Genomic DNA, 25215 nt, shown 5'->3' with positions numbered 1-25215 from the left:
AGTAAGGCTAGTGACTGTCACCACACCAAGTTGTTACACTATTATTGACTATATTCCCTATGCACGTTACATCCCCGTATCTTATTTGTTTCATAACCAGAAGGTGGTACCTCTTAATCCCCTTCACCTATTTCATTAACTATGGAGAACGCAAGTTCTCAGATAGCCTCTGCGACGCCAGTCAGATCACCCATAATAACAACCCTCCACCATTTGGAGCTCCCGAGACCTTTGGCCGACTTCCCTGCATCTTATCAAGGAGGGAGGAAGAACACAGAGTTCTGATCCCTTTCTTGCACCAACAACCCACGCTTGGGATCTTAAGACTGGAGAGCTATAGAGACCCTAATCGTGGCTGGAGGCTGAGGCCAGCAATCCGACAGTTGTGTGACACCTGACCCTGCTATTATTCCCCTGTGCTGACACCAAGACCCCACTCCGACAGGGGCCAAGGCGATCCCCAACTATGTGACAATCATTCCAGGGAATGAGATATAGCAGAGGGAGAGGAGTTAACTAGCTGGACATCTTATTTGCCTCACACTGGAGTCCTGAACAGGCATCTTTTGATGCAAAACTGTGGAAGTCTGATCTGGAAGTCGTTGAGGGAGAATAAACACAGAGCAGCACCACACAATGTCATTTTGTTTAATGGCATCACTTCCCCTGACTCTATTAACACCTCTTTCCATTGAATTCAATGAGCCACTGAATGAAGTCTTTTGGCAGCTGCAATGCACATTTGGTTGCTCCTGCCGGATGCAGAGTTCACAGTCTAAATAGCCTAGTGTGGTGTGCTCAGCCTCTCCACACCGGGTGGCTTCACTTTAGAAGTCTTAAGGGCAACAAAGGGAAAGTGAGAAATCAAACATTCCCAGGAGGACAACGGTGAGAACCCAAGTGAAAAGCGGTTCATGCAGCATTTTCATATTCAACTAAAATCCTCCCGTATTCCAAGAGCTGTAACTCTCTCTGCAGCAGGATAAGAGAAAGCATTCTGCTTATTTCGCCCGTCATCCAGATGAGAGTCTGGGACTGCCCATCTGGTGTAGCAATCAGCAGAGGTCTGTTGCTCAAGGAGAGGAAGAAGTGTTTCCAGTCTCCCGGGGGAAGTTCTGCACTTCTGCAGCCCAAGGACCTCCGCGATTACCCAGATGCAGGCCCAGAGCCCACATCGCATGAAGCCACGTGCAGGGAGTGGATCTTCCTGCAGCGTAGGGTCACCAAGGGTGAAGAGATACAGCTGCGCTGCCACAATGGAGGCCCTAGATGGAAATCTTTATGAAGTGAGAAAAGACAAAGTGCCCTGCCGCCAGGAGAGCCACCTGTGAAACTCAGCTGCCCAAAGGCTGAGAAGCCAAGCCAAAGCCAACAGGACCCTCTGACCATCATCTCCGGGCACCTGGGCACCTGGCTTCCAACCCAGCAAACAAGCGCACCCTTCTACCAAACATAGGTCCAAGGCCTGGGTCCAAGGTCCACATCAGTGCTGCTTCCTGGCAAGCCTTGGGACAATACCAGGTCCCACACTGGGCCCTGGGAAGAGGGAAAAGCTTCCACTCAATTCCCCAGTCTCTAGTGGGGTCACACTCCAGATTCTGGCTTTACATCCCATAAACTGAAAACTGAACCCTGCACTTTTCTTCTCTGGGCAGGGATATCCTCTTCTAAAAATGAAGTATGCCTGCCTTCCCAGTCTCAGGATACTGTGCAGGAGTAAGGACTTTAAAGGCCTTAGGACTTTAAAGGTATAAATACCACGAGAATAAACCATTTTATCCAACCACTTACTTTTAAAATTGGATTTACAAAATTAAAATCCTATCAAAGTTTTTAATTAAAAAAAATAAAGTAGGGGCGCCTGGGTGGCGCAGTCGGTTAAGCGGCCGACTTCAGCCAGGTCACGATCTCGCGGTCCGTGAGTTCGAGCCCCGCGTCGGGCTCTGGGCTGATGGCTCGGAGCCTGGAGCCTGTTTCCGATTCTGTGTCTCCCTCTCTCTCTGCCCCTCCCCCGTTCATGCTCTGTCTCTCTCTGTCCCAAAAATAAATAAACGTTAAAAAAAAAAATTTTTTTTTAAATAAATAAATAAATAAATAAAATAAAGTAAACCTTACAACTCAGTTAGAAGATGAACAGCCTAATTTTAAAGTGGACAAAATATTTTAATAGACATTTCACCAAAGAAGATGCATGGACAGCTAATGGATACATGAAAAGATGCTCAACGTCACTAGTTGTCAGGAAAATGCAGATTAAGACCACAATGAGGTGCTACTATGAACCTGCTAGAATAGCTAAAATTTTAAAAAATAGAAAATACCAAATGTTGGCAAGGATGCGGAGAAACTGAAACCTTCATTCATTGCTGTGGAGTAGCCATGTTGGAGAACGGTTTGGCAATTTCTTTTTTTTTTTAATTTTTTAAAAAATGTTTAAAAAACATTAGACACAGAATCTGAAGCAGGCTCCAGGCTCTGAGCCATTAGCACAGAGCCCGACGCAGGGCTCGAACTCACGAACCATGAGATCATGACCTGAGCCAAAGTCAGACGCTTAACAGACTAAGCCACCCAGGTGCTCCTGTTTTTGCAATTTCTTTAAAATGTTAAACATAAACTTATCATTCTACCAGACATTCCACTCTTGAGAAGCCAACCAAGAGAAAGAAAACCATGTCCACTCAGAGGCATGTATGCCAATATCCATAGCAGCATTATGTGTATAGCCTCAAACTGGAAACAATACAAATGTTTGTCGACTGGCGAACACATAAACGAATGGTGATATAGCCAGATGATGGAATATTACTCAGCAATGAAAAAGAATGAATTACTAATACGTGTGACAATATAAACCTCAAAAGCATTATACTAAATGAAAGAAGCCATAAGCCATGTGCAAATACTACATATTGTATGATTCCACTTCTATGAAATGCCTAGTAAAGATCAGCCCATAGAGATAGACAGCAGCTGTGTAGTTGCCTAGGACTGGAGGAGGCAGTGGGTTATAACTATAAATGGGTACAAGGTTTCTTTTTGGAACGATGGAAATGTTCACCAGTAACGGCTGCACAATGCTCTGTGCTAAATCCAGTGAACTGGACGTTTATGATGGGTAAATTTTATGGCATGTAATTATGCTTCAATAAAGCTGTTAAAACAAAAGGGGAGGTAGTGCTGTTATTTCAGTGATTCTTAATCTGGGTGGAGACCCTCCCATGTACTTTAAAGAAAAACGTATCTGAAATCTCAGTTTACATATATGCAGAGGACGATGTGATGCCTGATGCTCATTGTCGGTGGTTCTTTTGGACCTCAAATAGTAAGACTTTAGTTCTCTTTAATACCACAATACTCTTCCAGAACAAGGAGAAGAGGAGAGAACACTGGAAAAAAAAAAAAAAAACAAAATAAAAAATTAAAATTTTTTTTCCCCGCCAAACAAAAAAAAAAAAAAAAAAAAGTAAGTTTGGAAACACGAAAAAAGTAAAAAAATAAAACAATTAAAAAAACAAGGCAAGCTTACACGAATGAATGAATGAATGAATGAGGCCAACCTGACAGAGCATCTCAAGGATAACGTCAAGATCAGCAATAATGGTACCACATTTTGCAACACTCAAGTTTTTGGCAGGTGGTGTTCCTCATCTGTTCTCACCACTGGCCAGCACAGAGGAAGCCACGAGGCAGATAAAAAGAGATCGAGTCTTGGGGATAGAAAGTGATGTGCTCAAGCCCCAAAGGAGTGAGCAGCAGTGGAAATGGCCCAGCCCCAGGGCCCTGGCAATTTCTTCAACCCCCAGCCATGCCTCGGCCTCGAGGTGCGGCCCCAGAGAGTTACAGCCCCACACGGGCTCTGCAAGGCTGTCCAGACAGTGGGTTTGTGTGACAGCATGATTCCTTGCCCTGCGAGAAGGCCTGGCCCACGCACAGACAGCTGGAAGTCACTTCGACCCCCGATGACACCGTTCAAAGCCTCCTCTGTTTGGCTTTTTGATTCCTGATTGACACTCGCTGGCAAGTGGAGATAAATGCGGGCTGAGGACAATGTTGATCCGCTCTGACTATTCTCAGCGAAAGACTTTTCAGAATAACAAACAAAACAAAACAAAAACTCAAAAACATTGGTGTGCTTAAGGGATTGAATAGAGCCCAAGAGGTCCAGGGAAGCAGGGCCGCGCCTTTCAAGGCGCTGGCAAGTCCATTGAGGAGTTAATTGTTTGGGTGTACAATGAGTTTATTCTGACCACATACAAAGAGCTTTCTCTTCCAGGTCCTTCAAAAGCAAATGTGTCAAAGGGGCCAGAGGAGGAATCTGTATTAATGGCATCTCTTGGGGTCTCTGAGACTGAGGAGCCTTGGAGAATGAAGAAAAAAGAAATCACCACTCCCCCTCCTGAGATTCGGAAGGTCTCTCAGTGATCCCAAGTCCCCCTTGGATTCTTGGGCTCTGCCCAAACCATGTCCATCACGGGTCATGCTCCCTCTTGAATTCTTTTTAGGCTGCCATTGGTCATCTTTTCCAAAGACACAGAGATAAACTTCAGCCTGGTGGAAGTACTGGAAGGTTCGCGCTTTTGAAGGGACCACATTTACACCAGAGCCACCAACCCCTTCAGTGTGTGACTCAGAGACCTTGTGTAGAAGTTGAAATGATGTAATCTGGGCATCACAGGGAGACAACAGTGCCTGTTTGCGAAAGTCCTGTAAGGCACTGGCCCAAATCATACCAGGAGGAGGATGGAATTTTAGTCAACCTCAACATTTCCTAAGATGCATGTCCCATGATCACAAGGCTCAGAAATGTACTGTGAGCTTTCCTAATCCTGACCTTTGAGAACAGAGGTTATCTGGGCCCTTCAGGTCCTTTCCAGAGCAAGAGATCAATGTTTTGCATTCCATCTACCCACCTGCACACTCCCTCCCAAAAGAAGTAAAAACAAGCTTAAAGTGGTCTTTTTGCAAACAATTCCCTAAGTCCTCAAGCTCCACATTCCCATGAATAAGAGTAAAAACATGATGCTGGTGGAAAAAATAGACCAGACATGGAAGAAGAAGAGGAGAAAAAGGAAGAGGGAGTGGAGTGGGGAGAGCGGGGAGAAGGAGCCACCAGTGGCAAAGTCAGTTCAGAGCTGGGTGCACAAAGAGAACTGTGCTGATTTTTTTAACTCTTTATTTTGAAATGATGATGGGTTCCCAGGAAACTGCAGAAATAATACAGTACGCTTCACCCAGTTTCCCCAAGGGTAACATATTTATAGTTAACATAAATATATAGGTAACCTGAAATTATATAGGTAACCTCATTATTGTACAGTATCAGAGTCAGGGCATTGATACTGGTGAAATCCACAGAGCTTATTCACACTCCACCAGTTTTACACGTACTCATTTGTGTATATGTGTGTGTGTCTGGGGGAGGGGGTGTAATTCTATGCAATTTTATCCATGTGCAGATTCGTGTAACCACCATCAATAAAACACAGAACGAGTTCATCACCACCAAGACCTCCCTCTACTATCCCTTTATAATCACGCTTCCCTTCGTGCACCCCATCTCTCACTCCTGGCAACCACTAATCCTTTCTCTGTCTCTATAATTTTGTCCTTTCTAGAAGGTTCTCTAAATGGAATCATGCAGTATATGACCTTTGGAAATCAGCTTCTCTCACTTCGCGTAATGCCCTTGAGATCCATCCAAGCCATAGTTGTGCATACCGACGGTTTATTTCCTCCTATGGCTGAGTCGTATTTCCTCCTGTGGCTGAGTCGTACAGACACCACTGTGTTTCATCCACTGAAGGATGCCTGCGTTGTTTCCCTCTTTGATTACTACAGGTAAAGCTGCCGTGATCGCCCCCGCACAGGTTTTTGTGTACACGCAAGTTCTCTTTTCTCTGGAATAAATGCTCAGGAGTGCATTTGCCAGACTATATGGTAAATGGATGTTTAGCTCTTTACTTTGTAAAGAAACTTCCAAAGTAGTTTCCAGAGTGGCTGTATCATTTTGCATTCTTACCAATAATGAATGAAGGACCCAGTCTCACCACAGCCTTTGGTACTGTCACTATTTTTTATTTTAGCTCTTCTAACAGGTGCACAGTGATACCGTATCATGATCTTACTTTGCATTTCTTTTTGGTTAATGATGTTGAGCATCTTTTTTGTGTGTTTATTTGCCCCTGCATAGATGCTCTGGTGAAATGTCTATTCGTGTATTTTGTTGAGTTTCTGAGAGTTCTTTACATGTCCTAAATAGAAGTCCTATGTCATATATGTGGTTTGTAAGTATTTCCTCCCAGTCTGTACTTTTTTTTTTTTGTTCTCTTAACAAGATCTTTCAGAGCGAGTTCTTAACCCCAATTAGGTCCAATCTGTCAATTTCTTAGATCATGTGTTAGTTGTTCTAAGACACAAAAGCTCTAGGTTCACCTAGCTGTGATTTCTTCTAAAAGTTTTAAGAGTTTTTACATTTTACATTTCGGTCCGAGGTCCATTTTGAATTAATTTTTGTATAAGTTGTGAGGTTTGGGGTTTTCTGTTTTTGCCTATGGATGTCCAGTCACTGTGGTGCCTTCTACCTTGGAACTACTTGTACACCTTAGTCATGTCAGTTGGCCACAGAAGTGCAGGCCTGGGTTCTTTGCTCTGTTCCATTCATCTCTGTGTCTGTCCCTTGGCCAAGGCCACACTGTCCTGATTACTACAGCAGTAAAAGTCTTCATCAGAGTACTAGGACGTCAACTTTGTGACATTCTGAAAAAGGCAAAATTATGGAGACAGTAAAAAGATCAGGGGTTGCCAGGGGTGGGGAGTGGGGGTGAAAAGGCATATACAGGCAGAGCACAGAGGATTTTTAGAAGAGTGAAGCAACTCTGATACTATAACGGTGGATATATGTCATTAAACATTTGTCCATTCCCATAGAAAGTAAAACACCAAGAGTGACCCCTAATGTAAACTATGGACTTTGGGTGATAATGATGTGTCAGTGAAGATTCACTAATTGTAACAAATGTGCCACTCTGGTGCAGATGTTGATAATGGGGGAGGCTGTGCCTTTATCGGGACAGGGGCTATATGGGAAATCTGTGCACTTTCCTCTTAATTTTGCCGCGAACCTAAAAGCGCTCAAAAAAAAAAAAAGTCATTTTTAAAATAGGAAATGAAACAAACATATCTAAAAGGGGAGAGGTCAGAGCATTTGTTCAGAAGAACACAGGGAAGTATGAGTTGGAAATTCATAACGGGACATGGGGGAGTAAAGCACTAAAGATCTCTTTGTTTAAAAAAAATCAGATAGAATGGTCCCTCCCACGTAATTTTTCGTTTCAAGATTGTTTTACCTCTTCTAGCTCCGTTGCCTTTCCGTAGAAACTTTACAACAAGCTGCTTTTGAATCTCAGTTTTCTTTCAGCAGTCACAAAATTGGGAGAGGAGGACCTGAGAGCCGCCCCTCCCCTGGGAGCTCCATGGCGCTCAGAGCTGGCGATAAGTGGTTCAGACGTGGTCCTGAGGCCTTTGCACCCACTGGCTGAAATCCCTGCCTCTATCCAGGTTGCTGGGCCACGCCTGGAACTGAACTCACTCAGTCAAGGGACAGTGTAGTCTCGATGGCCTGACAATTTCTGAGCCTTCACCTGCACTCCGGGGGGTCCCACAAAGGCACCAGGCAGAGGGATCAAGGACTTGTGAGTGGGCCATGCTCATCCCAGGCAGCCTCCTCCGAGGGCCTTTCCTGAGAGGCTCTGGCCATGGGAACTACCAACCAGGGCTGCTTGAAGGGGTCACCTGCTTTGCCTCCCTGCCCAGGTGACAGCTTCCCAGCATCTAGACGTCTGTGCTCCCTGGGAGGCTTTACCTCCATCTGAAGATAACCTCTGTAAGAAGAGGCTAAGAACCATTAGAATGGTTCCACAGGGTAAGGCCAGGACTCTCATCATGTTACTTGTCACTGGGTCCTCAGTGACTGCAACGAGCCTGACACTTAGGAGGCTCTCAATAAATATCTGCTGAATAAAAGAATAAGAAGCCAAGTAGATACCCCGAAGGTTACTAGTAACACCAGGGACTCATAAGGATCTATGACTAGGAGGCTTTTCCAGATGCCTAAACCCCATTTCCTCTCCGGTCCTCAGAAGTGGGGATATGGCAGGGATTCAAACTCTTTGTTTAGCAGCCTCCACACATAGCTTTCTTTCAGAGACCCCAGAATAGGGACTGAGACGGAGGGCCGGGATTGAGTGCCATGAGCCAACTGGGGGGTAGGGCAGGAAAGAGATACAGCACACACATGAGCACTCAAACACACCCAGGCACACCCCTCTGCAACCGAACCCCACAAAGCCGGTACACGGAGGTGCCAGGCTTGGTCAGGGCGGCTCGGGACACCAGCAAACAGCGGCCAACACACATGCAGAGAGCAAAACACTGCCTCTCGCAGGCCTGGAGCTGCCGAGGCACAGTTCTGTTTCAGCAGGCACCGTATCAGAGAGAATGCTTCTCCCTGGGGAAATCTGATGTGAGCAGAGGCCCGACCCCTAGAGGTCAGCAGCTGCCCGTCTCCAATCAAATCCAGCCCCAGACGGTGGGTAGTCAGACTTTTGCCATCTGATGACAATGCCGACAGGTCGACTACTGACCCAGCCTCTCCTTAAGTGCTGGGGGAAGAGAAAAGAGAGGTAGCTGGGAAGAGGTTAAAGTCATCTGAGCAGGAACGATGTTCCACTTGTGGAATGTTCTGAGACAGCCAGCCTCGCACACCTCAGCTAGGCTCAGGGCGGCGAGGTGAACCTCCTTTAGGTGTGCCGACCACAGGAGGGCCGAGGCTGGAGGCCACACAGTCCCCTTTGTCTGGGGACTGCCAGACTCTGCCCTAAGCACATCCCTCAGCCCTGAATGAGAGCTCTGCTTCATCCACCACCTCAGTGATAGGTCCTCTGAGCCAGCACCAACCTGTAGACCAGGCTCCGTGAAAGATTCTAAACACTGAGATGCAGAGAGGGACCCACGACAAATAACTGTGACTCACTGTTTACTGAGAGCACACAGTATGGGGCAGCTCAGGGGGGATAACAAGTCTCCACAAATTAAAGGTGGGTTGGGTTTTGGGAGTACTGCCCCTCTCCAACACTGGCTTGACAAGTACAGAAGTCTGTGCAGAAAATGTAGGCAGAGCCTGCTAATGTTTTCATTTTTCTCTCACTTTCCTTAAACAGCTAAATCCTAGACCTCTTACAAGTAGGAAATACTCAAACTGCAGAAAACTCCTGACAGCCCTCAACTTTCACTCACTGTGCACAGAAGCACCAGCCCGGGATCTCCGTGGTCCTGGGTGCACAGAAGAAAGCTCCCAGAGAACTGGCAGAAAGAATTTTACAAATGCTCTCCGGCCCTCACCCCCTAGAGGCTGAGAACTCCCCTCCTGCACCTCACAAGCAATCAAGCCCAGGACCAGTCCCTGACTCCGTATTCAGCAATCTTGGAAGCTCCCCAAATCGTCCACTTTCATTAGCATCAAGACCCCAGAAAGAGGCACCTCGGGAAAATCTGCAAGCCTTGGTTGGCCGGGAAAATCTGCTCTGGGTAAATTCATGATCTCTAAACGCATTTTGCCTCCCAGCCTCTGCCCAGCTGTCCTTCGACCTGCTTCGGTTGAAACCAAAAATTTATCTCTACCTCAGCTTCTGCGGCCTCCAACTGTTTTAGCAGCAGATTGTCAGAGCTCAAGGGCGGCCTTCTTCCTCTCTTCTGATAGTCCTCTGAAGCACCAATAACACACATGTGGAGGCACGTGTGCCCCCCCCGCTCCCCCCCGCCCCCCCCCCCCCCCACCGCATCACTCTTCAAGGGCAAGGACCAAAGGAGAAGAAGGGGAGGGGAGCCAAGATGGGAGTGCCCCAGATCAATGGATATTTGAAACTCAAACACATGGCCCAGGACCTACACTGCACGTGTTAATTACCACACATGTGCCCATAAAGGGGTCCGTGAAACACAAGGGGCCCAAAGAACAGAGCGAGGAAAGGACATTCCAAGGGATTAAGTAAATAGTCTGAAGTTCTGACCCTCCTCCCCTCCCAGAGCACGTGCATCTGGGTAAGATAACAGCGCCTCCCTCCCTCCTTCCCCCACTTCTCCCCTCGGGCCTCACACCTGTGGACCCAGGAGCCGCAACCCAGGCCTCCTGTCTGGGCCAGCCGCCTGTGACCCGCTACCGCCCGGCCTCTCTCCCTCCTCCCTACCTCCTGTTATCTCTCTGAGCCTCCTCCCCCAGCCTCCTCTTCTCGGCCTTCTCCTCCTCTCCTCCGCAGGACTAATTCCTGGCTGGCAACCAGACCTTCCTTCTTCGCACAATACACCTTTTCATTCCTTCCAGGCAGAGGGAACCGATCCCTCCGAGCCCTGTCGGCAGAGCGGGCTCCAAAAGGCAAGAGGGCGGGAGAGGAAAGGTTGGGCCTGCGCCTCTCCCCTCAACCCCCGCTCCCCGCTGCCACCCCCTACCACTCTCACACCCAGACCCGGGGCCTGGCTTGTACCCCTCACTCTGCACAAGGGCCCAGGCCTCGCATCTCTGCAGCAGGTCTCAGGGCTGTGAGCTCCAGCTCCCGGGAGATGCCGTCTAGGAGACCCCACGTGTGGGCACCAGCTCAGACAAGGGGCCTTTGTGTCTTCCCACCTGCTGCCCTTCGGAGCACATTCCATTCTTAAGTGGCAGCCGAGAGAGGGACCTCAGCGGCCGACACAGGATATTACAAATGCCCTCTCGCACCCTGTCCCCCTTCAAACCCCAGCTTCCTGGACAGGTGTGGCTTCAGGTGGCCCTTCCTACAGGTGGCCTGAGCCTGCTTTTCTCTGCACGGCCTACAACAGACAAAGAGGAGAGGGTTAGCACCTATGTAGGTCCTCCAAAGTAGAAGGAAGGAGAGGCTATGGGCAAAAGTCAAGTCTCCAGAGACGAGCGAGTCCTAGCGTCCCCCACTGGGCTTCTGCACCACAGAGGAAGCCTCCGCAGAGCCATCTGGGAGGCAGGAACCCATCTGGAGTAGGGGAACAAAATGCTGGAAACTGAGCAACTTGTCTCTGAGAGGAGGCGTCAGACTCTACCCCTATTCCTTGCACCATCCCCGGAGGAATCAGGGTCCCCTGCCCTCTTCCAGCCGGATCACCAGGAGGCCACAATGACCACAGGTCTGTTTCTTTTGTTGCCCATTGGGTGCAAAGCCACATCAACCTGGAAAGTACTTCTCTGTGCGGTTTAAGAACTAAAATCCCATCGTCTGCCTTTCTCAGTGTGGGGGCTTCATGCAGCCTCATGCCCTCAGTTCTCTCTGGTGGGGAAAATCTGGGTGGTATGTTTTGCACGATTGCCAAGCGTTTTTTCTACTACCACGACCTCATGCCTCAGGATAGAGGCGATGTTCCTGAAGTCTTTAGCTGCAACAAGCAAAATTAAAGGCAGCTCCCCTTTCCAACTCCAGCAAACTATAGACGGGCACGTGCCATTCACAGGGTTGAGGAGTTCAGGTCTTTGCAGGAAGAATGATTCACGCCCTTCTCCCACTTTCCCACCCAAAAGGGAACCACCCACACACACGGCTACCTCTCCCTGTCCTGGGAGAGACCTAGAAAGGCATTTGCTCCCTTCTTTTTACCCACTTACTCATTCCTGCTTGTGGGAAGGCCCATTAGTCCACGTTTTCTAGTGGTATCACTATGCTCCACTTCTGTGACTTCTCGGAGCACCTGCACTAGAGGGCAGCAGGCTCTCCAGATTCTCGTTTCCCGCAATCGGGCAGGGTGACCTTGCCTCTTCTTCCCACCCCCATGGAATAAGGATTCGGGGCGGGGGGCCAGGGTCTTGCCTCAGTCTCCTCGTGACAGCACATGCAGGACAAGCCCGGGGAACCTCACACTGATCCTCTGTAGGCCCGGCTCTCCACGTGGGCATTTACAAACATGAAATTCCCGAGGCCCAGATTCGGATGCAATCATCCCCCATCTGGATTTTACCCAAGAGCCTGAAATGGAGGTTCTAGAGTGCCTGTGCACACAATGAAATTGATACTTGTTCTGCATGCAGCTACAAGTTGTGTGTGTGTGTGTGTGTGTGTGTGTGTGGTCCTGAAGGTAAGCGGTGGTGGAGCTTAGTGTCCTCCACGCTGGAAATTATGGTCCGCATATCCCAGGGACCTGTTCCTCATGTCGGCGGCTCCACTAAATAGCACTCAGACAAATGCCTTAATTGAGGTTAGCCACATAATTTGTAGGGCCCAGTGCAAAATGAATATGCAAGGCCCTTTGTTCAAAAGGCGGGAACACCGTGCCATTAAGGGCACTAAACTATAAAGTTTTATCCTCTCTTTCATGGCGTCTCTCTTGACTTGTCGTGGTGTTTTACATTTTTCTATTTGATGTTGTTCTGGGGAAAGCGTACTGCGTGCATCACAAAAACCATAGGCCAACAGGGTGACGCGGATGTGCACATGCAGGCTTCACTGTCTTGCTGGACTTAACAAGACACAAGTTTAAAGACAGGATGATTGGGAATCCCAAGACAACGGCTGCCCAGGTGGCAAGCCCGTGCAGCCAGGCTAGTCTTAGCGAAGAAAATCCAGATGGGCTGGAACAATGAATTATTAAGGAGAGTCGGGGAAGGGAAAAAATGTTCAACCGACTTTCCAAAGCAAGAGGGTCAGGGCAGACTTGGACATGCCTGCCTTCATCGTCTTTTTTGGCGTAATGCCGGCTATGTGGTAGCTGATGGACTGAACTTCCCAGGAACCAAGATTCTCGGGGGCCCTGCCAGCTCTGTATGCCGTACTCACTCCCATCCCTCAGAACGTCTGCGAGCTTGGTCCCCACCACGGTACGAGCCTTACTTACCTCCGGTGCTTCTAGGAGGAAGCCCAGAATAAGAATGGAGGTTTTCTGTGGGGGACTTTTAGCTTACACCCAGGCTCCTTCCATCTTGTCTAGAACTCTCCTTGGACTGGCTTTAGAAGCAAACATTTGGATAGAGCATAAAACTCTACTCACCTTTCCTTCCTGAGTTACCCTGGCTCAAGGGCTTGTCGGTGACTGAACCTTGGGCGAAAGGGAAACAAAAACATAGACATTCAGAATGCATTGTGGTTGTTGGTTTCTTTCAAAGAGCTGGCAAAGCCTCCTGTTATGAGCGTGTGGTTGGTTATGTATATACATACATTGTATACACGTCTAGGGACATTATATACAAAGCTAGTACATACATACATGTCAAGTGGGGTTTGTTTAACATCAATGTCACTGATATCACAGTACCAGTGAGGTGAACCATGATTTCCAGGCAACAGCCGTGACCAGATTTTTTATAAAACTCCACATCTACATAACTCCCTGGTGAGTAACGTTCCGATAACTGCCCCTCACCTTCGCTCCCCATCTCCCCCAGTTCCCACCACCTCCATGTTCTGAGCCATGTCCACTCAGTAGGGCCAACTGAAAAGAAACCCCTCTTACTGCAAATGCAATGATTCACATCCCTTGCTGGTTAGGGCAGGAAATCGGTGATTTTCCATCTGCATTAAGTAGAAAATTGTTGGCCCAATTGTACTGAATGGGCCAAAATAGTCTGAGGCATGGAAACAATTTTCTAGACGCGGCCTATTCCTCGAGGAGGGGGTGGTGTGTGTGTGTGTTTGGCCGAACGCTTCGCCCTGCATGTGCTAGGATGCCACGTGCACCCATCCCGCGGTCCTGACCCTATGGCACCTGTCTTCCTCATGGAACCCACAACACGCAGGGCAGGGGCAGCTCACCCACATAAGGGCATATGCAGAGAGGTCCCACCACCAGGAGAAACAAAGAATCCCTATTTCCTCACTCCATATCATACCCCTTCTCCATATACTAGTTTTGTGAGAATTCAATTATATTCCCCTGCATGGCCTGTTTCTGGTGCATTTGTTTGCTTTAAATGAAACTTTCCAGGTCATTTGCAAGGAGGGCTCATTCCTGCCCTGCCCCACACCAACCCCAATTAAGGTTTCCAGTTTCCATGTAAACCACAAATAAAGTAAACTTTCCATTTTGGCCTGCAAATCTTGGTTTCCTAATGTAGATGCTCACTGCCCTTTCTTACCGCTCCCTTTATATAGCAGGGCCAGTAGCAAAATGAATACGTTTTACGAAAACAGAAAAATGTTAGGATGGCAGGACTGCTAACCCTTGGAGTTTCCCATAGGTTTTAGAAAAATGTTGTATAATTTGCTTGCACTTAAAAATTAAAAATAAGTAAATAAATAAAACCTTATACACAGAGATACAAAGAAATATGAAGCAGCTTGTGGCTGGACAGGCTTTCTTGAATGAGGACTGAGCCACATAGTGAATTAAGGGAGTGACTCCCAAGTCCCCTACTATCTGAATGGAAGTGGAAAGTGTGGAGCTTATATAAATCCAAAATGCACAATCCCACGAGGCTGACCTGAGAGCAAAATGTCTCTATGCTTATAGAGTTTGAAATAGAAAGGAACTTAATTATGCTATGGGCTTATGTAATGGGTCACTAGAAAGCAATGATTCCCTAGCTTGTCTAGTCACCAAAACCACCTGAGAAGCTTTGCGAACATGTGGACTCCAGGTCTCATTCCAGACCTACTGGATCAGACTATACGGGGAGGAGCCTCGACACCTGGGCTCTTTAATTCCCCAGGCACTGCCGATGACAGCCAGAATTGAGGGCCACTGTCATGAAAGTTTTCCGTTACTCTACATTACATTTGTCGGGGGCGGGGGGGGGGGGGGGGCCACTCTCCTCTCGTGTGCCCATGACAGACATCACTAGTTGATCATTCAGCCTCTGATGCTGAACTCCCATACGGTCTTAAAATCTACCTCAATAAAGTGCTCCTGAGGCCACCAGCAAGCAGAGCACCCAAGCTAAAAATTTATATGCCATTCTCGAGGGGTCACAGCCGATGCTTGGGAAGAGAGCACTGAACCAGAAACCTAAACTCAAAATAAAGAAATACATACACATGGGCCTATACGGACCCCATCATCCAGCTGACTGCAGAGCAGCGTGTTCGAATGGAATCCTCCCTGACCTGGAAGAGGGCTCCTAACCACCGCCCGTCTTTCAACCAGTTTTCAAAGGTTCCCCCGCGAGAGGCAGGAGACCAGCCAAGGGTCTCTCTCCAGCTCTTTTCTTTCTTCCCGCCCCTCCCTACGGTACCTGAACATACAGGAGTTTTATTCTGCACAGAAGAGCCACTGATGGGCTTCCCATCTGGGGTGACACACCAGCAGTACCCTGTGTAAGTATGGCACTGCACCTGTTCGGGGAAGCGGGGAGGGGAAGAGAACCGTAAGTCTGGCGTCGCCATATCAGCAGTCATCTCCCACCCCTTCCAAGGCGTTGCCACCGTGGCAGAGGAGCTCTTTCCTCCTCTCACCCAGCCTCTGTCCCCACTGTCCATTGCAGGTGGGTCAGTCGGCCAACAACATGGATTATGCGTCTTCTGTGTAATTCCCAGGCACAACCACACAACCTACCTATTTCTTTCTCATGACTTTGAATGATGAATAGCCTATCTCATACCCAGATATATCCACTTCGTCCTCCCTGTGATGGTTCTCACCAAGACCTGCACATTTCCCCCCCTGAGCACTGGCATACAGCCCCATCCACTCGTAAACAATTCTGGCTGGTGAGCTAATTTGGCAAGTGCAAGTTGGAAATTCACCGCTGCAGGCTGATAAGGACTCTTCTTTAACAGGCATCGACAAGTAGTGAGCTCTTCTTCTTTCTCTAGCTTTTCCCAGCATCCGTTCGTTCATATAGTCAGCCTGCCTACTGATCGGGTGGCACGTCACTAGCAGTTGCCCGCTAGATGACGGGGTTAAGGTAAGAACAAAGCCACTTCCACCTGCAGGTTCTAGAGGCCCCGCTGTAACACTGGGCGATCCACCTCAAGCCTCCATAATCAGGCCCACCCTGTCTAGGAATAGTAAATAAAAATGAGGCTTTTGCCTCATTCAGGGTGACTTTTCTCTCTCTTGCAACAGCCGTCACTCTGTCCATTTCCTCCCACCTCACCCCGCCATCCTCTTTCCCATCCGTTTCCCAACACGGAGCTCCTCTACACAAATCAGGGCATCACCCCCCTGGCTGAAAACCACTCGGTGATTTGCCATTGGATTCAGGATGGAGATTAAGCTCATTTGTGTGGAGCTCAAGGTCCCCCAAGATCTGCCCCCTGCCTATCCCTGCGACCTCATTTTACACCCATGTCTCCACAAGTGCCCTCCACTGGAACCACAGCAAACCCTTTGAAGCCGGCAAACGCCTCACAGGATTTCATGATTCTGAACATTTATCTGCTCTGACTAGTCAGTGGTCCAGAATACCATTCCCCAAACCATCCCCACCCCCTCCTAGCCCCTTTGTATTCCCACCCTCTTCACGATGCACCTTCTCCGCCAAGTGGTCCCCGACTCCCCGCCTTCTCTCCTCTGATCCTCCGTACACCCTGGCTCCTTAAATTAGGAGCCCTTCTCTCCCCCTCAAGACTGTGACCTTCCTAAGGCAAGGGATTGCATACTGGTTATTTCTATCTCCTAAGCATCTAGCAGAATGTAGGCATCTGATGAGTTGAATAAATGCTTGAATTATCATATGGCCCCGTTCTTGGTCCCCATCAGTTCTAAAAAGGTAGCAGCAATTTAAACAGCCCCACTACTTTAAACGTAGACCTCAATGACAGAATGGGTGCCAACTGCAAAGACATTAACATGTGAAAAAAGTGCCTCTGGGGATCAAGGGCATAATTGGAATCAAGGATGGACAGTAATAAAATACACATTGACTGGGGAAGAAGAGAGGGTGTACACGGAAGAGAGATCCGATGGCCCGGGTGAGAAAGGCAGAAAACCGCGGAATGGCTTCGGCTCTTGTGTGTGTACCAAACGCTGTAGTCGTCCCCAAGACCGGTTGTCTGGCTACAGGCCTACCCACAGAAATCAGGGTAAGACCAAGATGGAGGACGTACCAGTATGATGACTGTGTATCAATGAGGCGCTCACCTTGACTGCCCACGTAGAGAAACTACACTCAGTGCCTGTACTCCAGTGCCATTTTCCACTCCCATTTCATCTCGTGGAGCTATCCATAAACTCCATGGCTGCGGTTGCTGCCCTAGATGCTCAACCCCCCGATCAATATCTTGGGTCGAGTCGGTGCTACCCTCTGAGAAAGCTAAGGATGGAATAGGAGAAACCCATTCCTGGGTTTGCATCCGGGTCTGGCCAGTTACAAATGAGGCACGTGACTTAGCTCTTTGAGCCCCATTTATGAAATGGGGATAACGTCGCCAAGCCTGGAGGGCTCTGGCAAAGAAAACAGACAGTGTGAGTCCAGTCCTGGCACGGGAGATGGCTGGATACAAGGTGGCTGCAGCGATGATTGCTCTCAGCTGTGTCAGAAACACCTGGAAAGCCGGCCTCCTCTGGGGCCAGAGCTCCCTTAGTAACCTCCAGAGGCTTGGGTGGGAAACCCTGCTGGAGACTTGGGAGTTTACCCCTCCAGACTCTGTCAGCCCTGCAGGGGACAGTTCCTAGATGATTCCTTGCCCGTGGCAGCATTTTAATGGAGCCTGGCTGGCTGCTTTCTCCTCCCTGGCCAATAATCACCTGTGGAGAAACCAGTCCTCAGGGCTGGGCGGCCACACTGACTCACTCCAAGGCCCCACGGTTCCCCTGGCCGTGGCCGGCCTCCCTCTCTGCGAGGACTCTGTCGCCAAAGTCCAACACTGGAAGTCGTGCCTCTGGCCAAGTGCTGCCTGCCGGGGCTGGATGCTGTGGTCACGCAGGCCCAGGCCGTGGAGAATGGCTGGATAAAAGCCCCCTCCTTCTGGGCATGCAGAGTCCCAGCCAGAGCTACTGAGGAGCGAACGAAATGCATGAGTAGGAGGCTAAACCCAACGCTTTGTTTCAGGGGATATAATCTGACCTCTGGGCTGAAGCGGTCCCCAGGGCCACACGCCCACTGAGTGCGCCCATTGTATCCCTACCAGCATGCTACCGGCATGGGGACGCTGCCTTCCAGCCCCCAGCCAGGCCCACAGGCCCAAACACAGACCCTTTTTCCTCAGGGCCCTCAGCATTTTCCTCAGACCAGGCTCCGGGAATAGACTCCAGATTACAAAATCCTCAGGTTGGGAGGTGCTGCTGAGTCCCAGAGCACTGGACTTGAACAAGGAATTATTGTCACACTCCTCTGAGGCCTGGGGCACGCATCAACGGGCGCTCGGAGGAGCCGAGCGAGATCTCGGGCTGCCGGAACTCAAGAGGCGACCAGCACGGTCACGTCCCTTTGCTCAAGGAGCCCCAAGCTATTCCTCCGTGATTCTTCATCGAGGGGCTGCTTGTGAGTTGTCCTGGGGAGTTTTCAAGATGTCTTCTTGAGGAAAAAGAAGTTACAGGGAGACAGAAAGCATGGGTCATGGAGTCAGACGGTAGCCCAGCTTGACTAACCAGCTCCACCACGGAAGCTAACCACTTCTCTTTCCAACCCTCTGCGGCCTGGGTACGTCTCTTCATCAAACCAAGCCTCAGACTGCCCGTGGCTACTTATAAACCGGAGACCATTGTACTTACCTCACTCGGTGGTTGCGAGAATTAAATTAGAAAAGGTAAATAAAGCACTGAGCTCACATGGTAAATGCCCAGCGAAGCTTAGCGATTTATTTTTATTATCATCGTGTTATTTTTCACCAAACTATCTGTACACTCAAAAAGGGCCCAGCTAGGGGCGCCTGGGTGGCTCAGTTGGTTAAGCGTCCGACTTCGGCTCAGGTCATGATCTCGTGGTCTGTGAGTTCAAGCCCCGCGTCGGGCTCTGTGCTGACAGCTCAGAGCCTGGGGCCTGCTTCGGATTCTGTGTCTCCCTCTCTCTCTGCCCCTCCCCCGTTCATGCTCTGTCTCTCTCTGTCTCAAAAATAAATAAACGTTAAAAAAAAATTTTTTTTTAAAAAGGGCACAGCCAGATTCTCTGACGGAAACCAAAGAACATCCTAGTCTGACCAGTCCCAGGGGGAAGAGGTAGTTTAAAGTCAGCAAAAAGTTTGAGAACGTTTTAGTGGGAGAAGGGAAATTCTGTTTTCATATAGGAACAGTTCAATTAGTCTCAGAGGAGAGAAGTACAACTTCCTGCAGAAAAGCAACCAGGCTGTAAATTCTGTGGAATTAATGGTTTATATACACACAATCAACATGTAAATTCTACTTAGTTTGGCTTCCTCCCTTGAAAACTTAAAGCTTTAAGTTAATAGGTCATCCCCTTTGTTCCAACTCGCCCCACCCCAGCCTCAAATTAATCAACTCTCATACTTAATTTATGGGAAAATCCGGGGCCAAGAGGAATTGAAAGGTGATTAGCTACTTCTAGTATCTCGCTACGCAGGTTTCAAAGCTCGGGGTTGTTCCAGGCCCAATGGTATTGATAACAAACCATGGGATTTGCTCCTATTCCACTCTGGAGCATCCTGGGAAAGCTGAAATATTAATTGATGGGTCTTCCCTCAGAGACACAAAGTGTTTGTACATCAACCTAAGTGAGGCTACTCACTGCTTAACTATACTGTTGAATGTTAACTGACATACTTAATATAGGCTTTTATACACCAGGGATACTGTATATGAACTTCACAGTAACCACAAACCCAAAACCTATAATTGATACACAAAAAATAAAGAGAAAGAAAGCCAAACAGAACACCACAGAAACTCATCAATCACAAAGAAAGAGAGCAAAAGAGTAAGAAAGGAACAGAGAAGAACAAGAAAACAATCAACAAAATGTCAATAAATACATACCTATCAATGATTATTTTAAATGTAAATGGCCTAAATGCTCTAATCAAAAGACACAGAGTGGTGGGATGGGTTAAAAAAAATACAAAACCCATCTAAATGCTGCCTATAAGAGACTCATCTCAGACCTAAAGACACATATAGACTGAAAGTGAGGGGACAGAAAAATATTTACCACGCAAATGGGAGTGAAAAAAGAAGCCAGGGTAGCGATACTAATATCAGATAAAATAGACTTTAGCATGAAGACTATCACAAGAGATAAAGAAGGACATTACATAATGATAAAGAGATTAATACAGGAAGATAGAACAACGGCAAATATGTATGCACCCAACACTAGAGCATCTAAATACGTAAAGCAAATATTAATGGACATAAAGAGAGAAATTGATGGTAATATAATAATAGTAGGGGACTTTAACTAATCTCACTTGCATCAGTGGATACATCATCCAGGCAGAAAAATCACTAAAGGTACTTTAAAACAGTGTGTTTTAGGTAAGCAAATTTCATCTCTGACTCATATACTTAAATATTTTTGGCAAGAGGCCCTTTGCATAAACAGCCCAATGGTATATTTCAGGTCAACCTCTGTCTAAATTAAGACAAATGTGAAATTATTTTAAGCCTGTTAGTCTTCAACATTAGCCCAACTCCTGGACATCTGGAAGAATGTGGGAGGCTAGCACGCTCAACAAATGCATTTGAGTAACTGAGGAGTGCAGAGGGGCAAAGCGAATACCAGCTCACAGGACAAAGCAGACAGGGGACTGAAGGCAAGGACAGCAGTGAGAAAAACAAAGGAGACTAACAGACTACACACATAGACAACTATCACCCACTGCCGCCATGCCCCAAATGGAAAACACCACTTCAGCTTTACGGGGGCTCCTCACTCACCACCGATGATCTATGCATGATCTCACTGGGGCGTCAGGGTCACCCTGTGTGCCGATCCTTTATAGGAGAGGCACACAAAGCAGAAGTTATTTGTTCAAATGTCGCCGCTAGTTCTTAACAGCACAAGAATCTGGAGCCCTGGCTCCCAACTGTCATAAAATTTCAGAATTGAGAGAGCTGGAAAAAAAGGAAAATCTTAATGATCACCAGTGTAACCCAAACATTTCACAGAGGAGGAAACAGGTCCAGAGACAGAGAGGTGGCATGATTGCAGCACCTAGTCCCAGCAGCTGGCAGTCCCCCAGACCTGGAAGGGAGAAGGAGAAAGACGTGACTCCTTGTGCTGGCATCTGAGGGAACTGACAGGGTCTCTTTGTGCCTTGTAATTCTCTGGCATATGGAACTCTTTTGGGGAAAGAGGAGAGGGAGATGGGATACATATTCAAATCAAGGAGGTGGCCGGAAGAGTCTCTTGCTCCAGCTTCAGTGAGAGGCTGTCTCGGGAGTGAGTTGGGTGACAGCACGGGGGCCTCTGCTGCACCCCATTGGCTGGCCTGCTTGCCTCTGGCTGTTCTTGGGGGGCTTCTGAGAGGGGTGGGACCTCACGTCCCAGAGCAGCTTCTCTGTTGTTGGACTTTGCTCTCCTTGCTACCAAGGGCCCCCAGCTGTCACCCAAACAGTCCACACCAGTCTCCCCTGCACACGTCCACCTGCTTCTAACTCCTGCCTCTCTGATACAGACCTGAATACCACCGGTGTTCTATGGGGTGTGACGAGCAATTATTGGGGATGAAGGGGTTCTCTAGCCAAATAATTTTGGAAATACTGGGTTGAATAAAATTAAAAGATTTCTTGACTGCACCACTTCTCAGAGTCTTAAGTCAAATGATGATGATTTAGCTCTAAGAGGAAGATGTCGTTGGCTGCAATTCCTGAACTTATTTAACTGGAGGACCCTCCCTCGATTTCGAGTGGGGAGCATTTCGTGGCACTAGCGTTCTCTGAAACACGCTTTCAGAACAAGGCAATGTAATGAGGTGCAAGGCCTTGCTGTGTTTCCTTGCTTTTTTCCAGCCCAGTGTCAGGTTCTCATTTTAGCTCAATCTTCCCTGAAATGATTTCCCTCCGGCAACCCCCCGCCCCTTCGCCCCCCCCCCCCACCTTTTTTGTAACGCTTTCTCCAGCTCTCTATCTGCGAAGAAATCCATCTTGAATTGCCTCGGACCTTCACTGACAGCTGGGATCCCCTCCAAGGCACAGCACCTTCCCACCCCGTCGCTTCATTTCCCCCCTTTCTTTGTGCCTCGTTTGTGAACTAGAAAATGTGAGCCATATGCAAAGGGACAGGCTTGATCCAGCATTCTTAGTAGCCACTCCCAAACTTGTCATGAGATGACTACTATCATGTACACGGACATTTCCCAGCGGGGGCAAAAAAATGAAACTAAAAGCAGAAGGCATGCGGATATTTGTCTAACTCTTTTGGCAGTGGGAGTACGAGACTTTTTTTTTTTTTTTTCCTTCCTTATCTGCCAGTTGCTCCAAATCAGTTAGCAGGTTCTCTGGATTAAGTTAATGCACAGTGAAAGTTAAGCATCGTGCTATTGGTCCGACTGATAACTTTGTTTCGGGGCAGGATTTCCAGCTGCCCCACTTTCCTTTTGTCCGCATCCTCTAAAGGACCTCTGAGAAGCTGTGTTTCTCCATGGGCGCCATGGGCCCTGGCTGAAAGAATGAGTCCCCAGGCCATCTGAGACCACCACGTGTTCCCCTAGAACATCTCTCTCCATCAGAAGCTGCAGGAGAACATTGTTTATTGGGTGTGCATTAGAGCGCCTGGAGGACTTATAAAACAAACTGGCTGGACCCCACCCACAGAGTTTCTGGATTCATTAGGTCTGGGGTCAGCTAGGGAATCTGCATTTCTAACAAATTCCCAGGCGTTCCGGCCGCTAGTCCAGGAACCACAGTTCAAGAGCCACTGATTGAAAGGAAACTTCTCCCACCCCACCCTTTCTGGCATTTATCATTAAATGCTCAAGAAACAAGTACTTTTCTAGGTGGGAATTTGGGAACGAGGAGCCCTATGACCATACTTCTCTCCAAAGTTTTTATGTTCCAGTTGTTTTGACGACATGTGGTCTTTTAATTCATGGATTTAGTGATTGCAGCATTAAATTGTCTGGGTGATTTCACACATGGAAGAGAGTTTGATTGCAGTGAGAAGAAAGAGGGAAGAGGGAAGGGATGGTATAATTCTTTCAGTCTGGCTAGCATGAGCTGTTCTTTCCTCAGTTTGGAAAAGCTTATCCCACAAGCGTCCCCCTCCTCTTTAGTCAGGTTTGGCTCAGAAGGAACAAGATGCAGAAGGAAAAACATGGCTTTGGAGTCAAAATGACCTGGGTTTAAATACCAAACTCTGCCAAAAGCTGTGTGACTCTGGCAAAGTCACTTAACTTCTCTGAGCCTCTCTATGATACAGGGCTAAGGGCTCCCACCTTGAAGGTTATTGAGAAGACAAAGTGAGACAAGATATATAAAGCATCTAAAACGGTGTAGGGAGTAGTTTGTGCTCAGCACTGCTGGCTTTGTCTTTTTCCCCTTCCCTTTGCACGGAGGATGGGGTCAGAGCTTCAAGGTTCTGCTCTTCTTTGGGGCTGTCTCTTACCTTATGCCAGGTTAGGGAAGACAGTATGTTGGGGAATGAGGGATTTTCCTTTTAGAGTATTTACATCCTCCTCCAGAGTTTAAAGAGCGGGGGGGGGATGCAGGGAAGGAAGATAACCTTACAATTTTAAATACTCCTAAATATGGGCGTCTTTGTTGACTCTGGTTTCTATGTATTGTTCATGTAACAGAGCTGCCAGCATGATATTTGTTAGAAGTGGTGTGTTTAGAATGAGAGACAGAGCCATTCATTCCTGGGCTATTTACGTCCACATCTGAAATACCGTGTCCGGTTTTGGGAAGGACACTCTATCTAAGAGGGACCTTGGCAAATTGAATCCCAAGGAAAGAGAGACATAAATCCCCATTATATAGGAATGACTGATAGAACTAAGGACTTCTGCCAGGGCAAAAAGAAATATTTGTTGGCTAAAAGAAAGAATTTCACAAGGACTTAATGGTGTCTGTCTTCAAATCTTTCTGTGGAGCGTGAGATTTCTGTGGGTTCAGCGAGTCCTATAGCTAGAGCAGGGGTCGGTCATCTGTTGCAAATTATAGCTCTCCCGTCAGTGTAGAGAAGGACTTTCCAAATAAATTGCCCCGAAATGCATTATGTATGTTGTCTTTGGTGGTAATAAGCTTCCTGTCTCTGGTGGCAATCAAGCAGAAGGTAGGTGACTGGGTCTTGAGCCCTGGATTGAGACAGGGTAGGGAGAGGAAGGAGAAGATGAACTAGATACTTGTGAGGTTTCCTTTGACCCAAAAGTTCTGTGATTCTACAACCTTGCTCCAAATTGAACTTTCGCTGCGTAGGAGTAAGGTGAAAATCTATAAACTAGTACCTACTTAGCAGTTAAGACTACTCCTCCAAATATATGGCACATATTTTTTGTATTTTTCAAAATGCTTAAACACCATCCCCTCAGCATACACATAAGGGATGTTTAAAAAACCTGAGTATTAGAACTTCAGGGATCCAAAGAACTTTGTTTTCTCCATTCCCTCTGTTTGGTGCCTAGAATAGCCCAGGCTTGGTGAACACCAAGTATGTCACCTCTTGTTTACTCGCTTGTATTTCCATTTGGGGGAAACTATCAAAGATGCTTTCTTTCTTTTTTTAAACTTTTATTTCAGTATAGTTGACTCACATATACTGTTTTGTTTAAAAAAGAAAATGTACAATAATAAAGCCCCACAGGGATTGGAGCTTTATTCAGAGCAGAAGGGTGAAAATCTGGCCAGCGGAGGGCTGAAGGCGGGCTGAGGGCGGGCTGAGGGCGGGCTGAGGGCGGGCTGAGGGCGGGCCGAGGGTGGTGGGGGCGGGGACAGGGGCGGGGTGAGGCTAGCTGAGGATTGCTGAGGGGCTGGCGGGGGGGGGCAAGAGGGGTGGGGGGGGCGAGGTGGGGCAGGACTGGGGCAGGAAGAGGGCGGGACAAAGGTGGCCGGCTGGAGTGGACCTCTTCCTTGCTACCGACCGCAGCTGACTTCACTTTTAATGAAACTTTTCTGTCTCCATATCTCCCTCTCGTGTTCTTATTTATCACCTTTCCCTACTATGATGAAAAAAAAAAAAATCCCACCCCTTAAATTTTGTAGAAAAGCTTAGTTGACTGATGCGCAGATCACCTCCTGGCTTGTGGTGTGCGCCCACAGTGGAGTGGCAATGGCCCTAGATGGGCATGTGTTCATGGCCCTGCCTGAAAGCTTCCTTAATAAGCGTTTGCTGTAGGCCAACTTGTGCCTTCCCCCCACCCCCCACCCCAGATTGAACATTACCTAGTGTCTTAC

At 48.0% G+C, this 25215-nt stretch overlaps 1 protein-coding gene across 1 annotated transcript in view; it reads right to left on the bottom strand.

The window, feature by feature from the left end:
- Nucleotides 1–25215, bottom strand: part of SMOC1 (SPARC related modular calcium binding 1) — a 90144-nt gene that overhangs the window by 38245 nt on the left and 26684 nt on the right. Inside the window, exons 4-5 of the mRNA XM_040478429.1 lie at nt 15221–15320; nt 13042–13089 (exon numbers count right to left, since the gene is read on the bottom strand). Coding sequence (XP_040334363.1) covers nt 13042–13089; nt 15221–15320 — 148 coding nt within the window. The remainder of the gene's footprint in view (nt 1–13041; nt 13090–15220; nt 15321–25215) is intronic.

Source organism: Herpailurus yagouaroundi, unplaced genomic scaffold, assembly GCF_014898765.1.
Source record: "Herpailurus yagouaroundi ecotype Mexico unplaced genomic scaffold, PumYag 141, whole genome shotgun sequence".
Lineage (NCBI taxonomy): Eukaryota > Metazoa > Chordata > Mammalia > Carnivora > Felidae > Herpailurus > Herpailurus yagouaroundi.
Note: the sequence above shows the minus strand (reverse complement) of the source record. Positions and strands in the feature narration are given on the sequence as shown.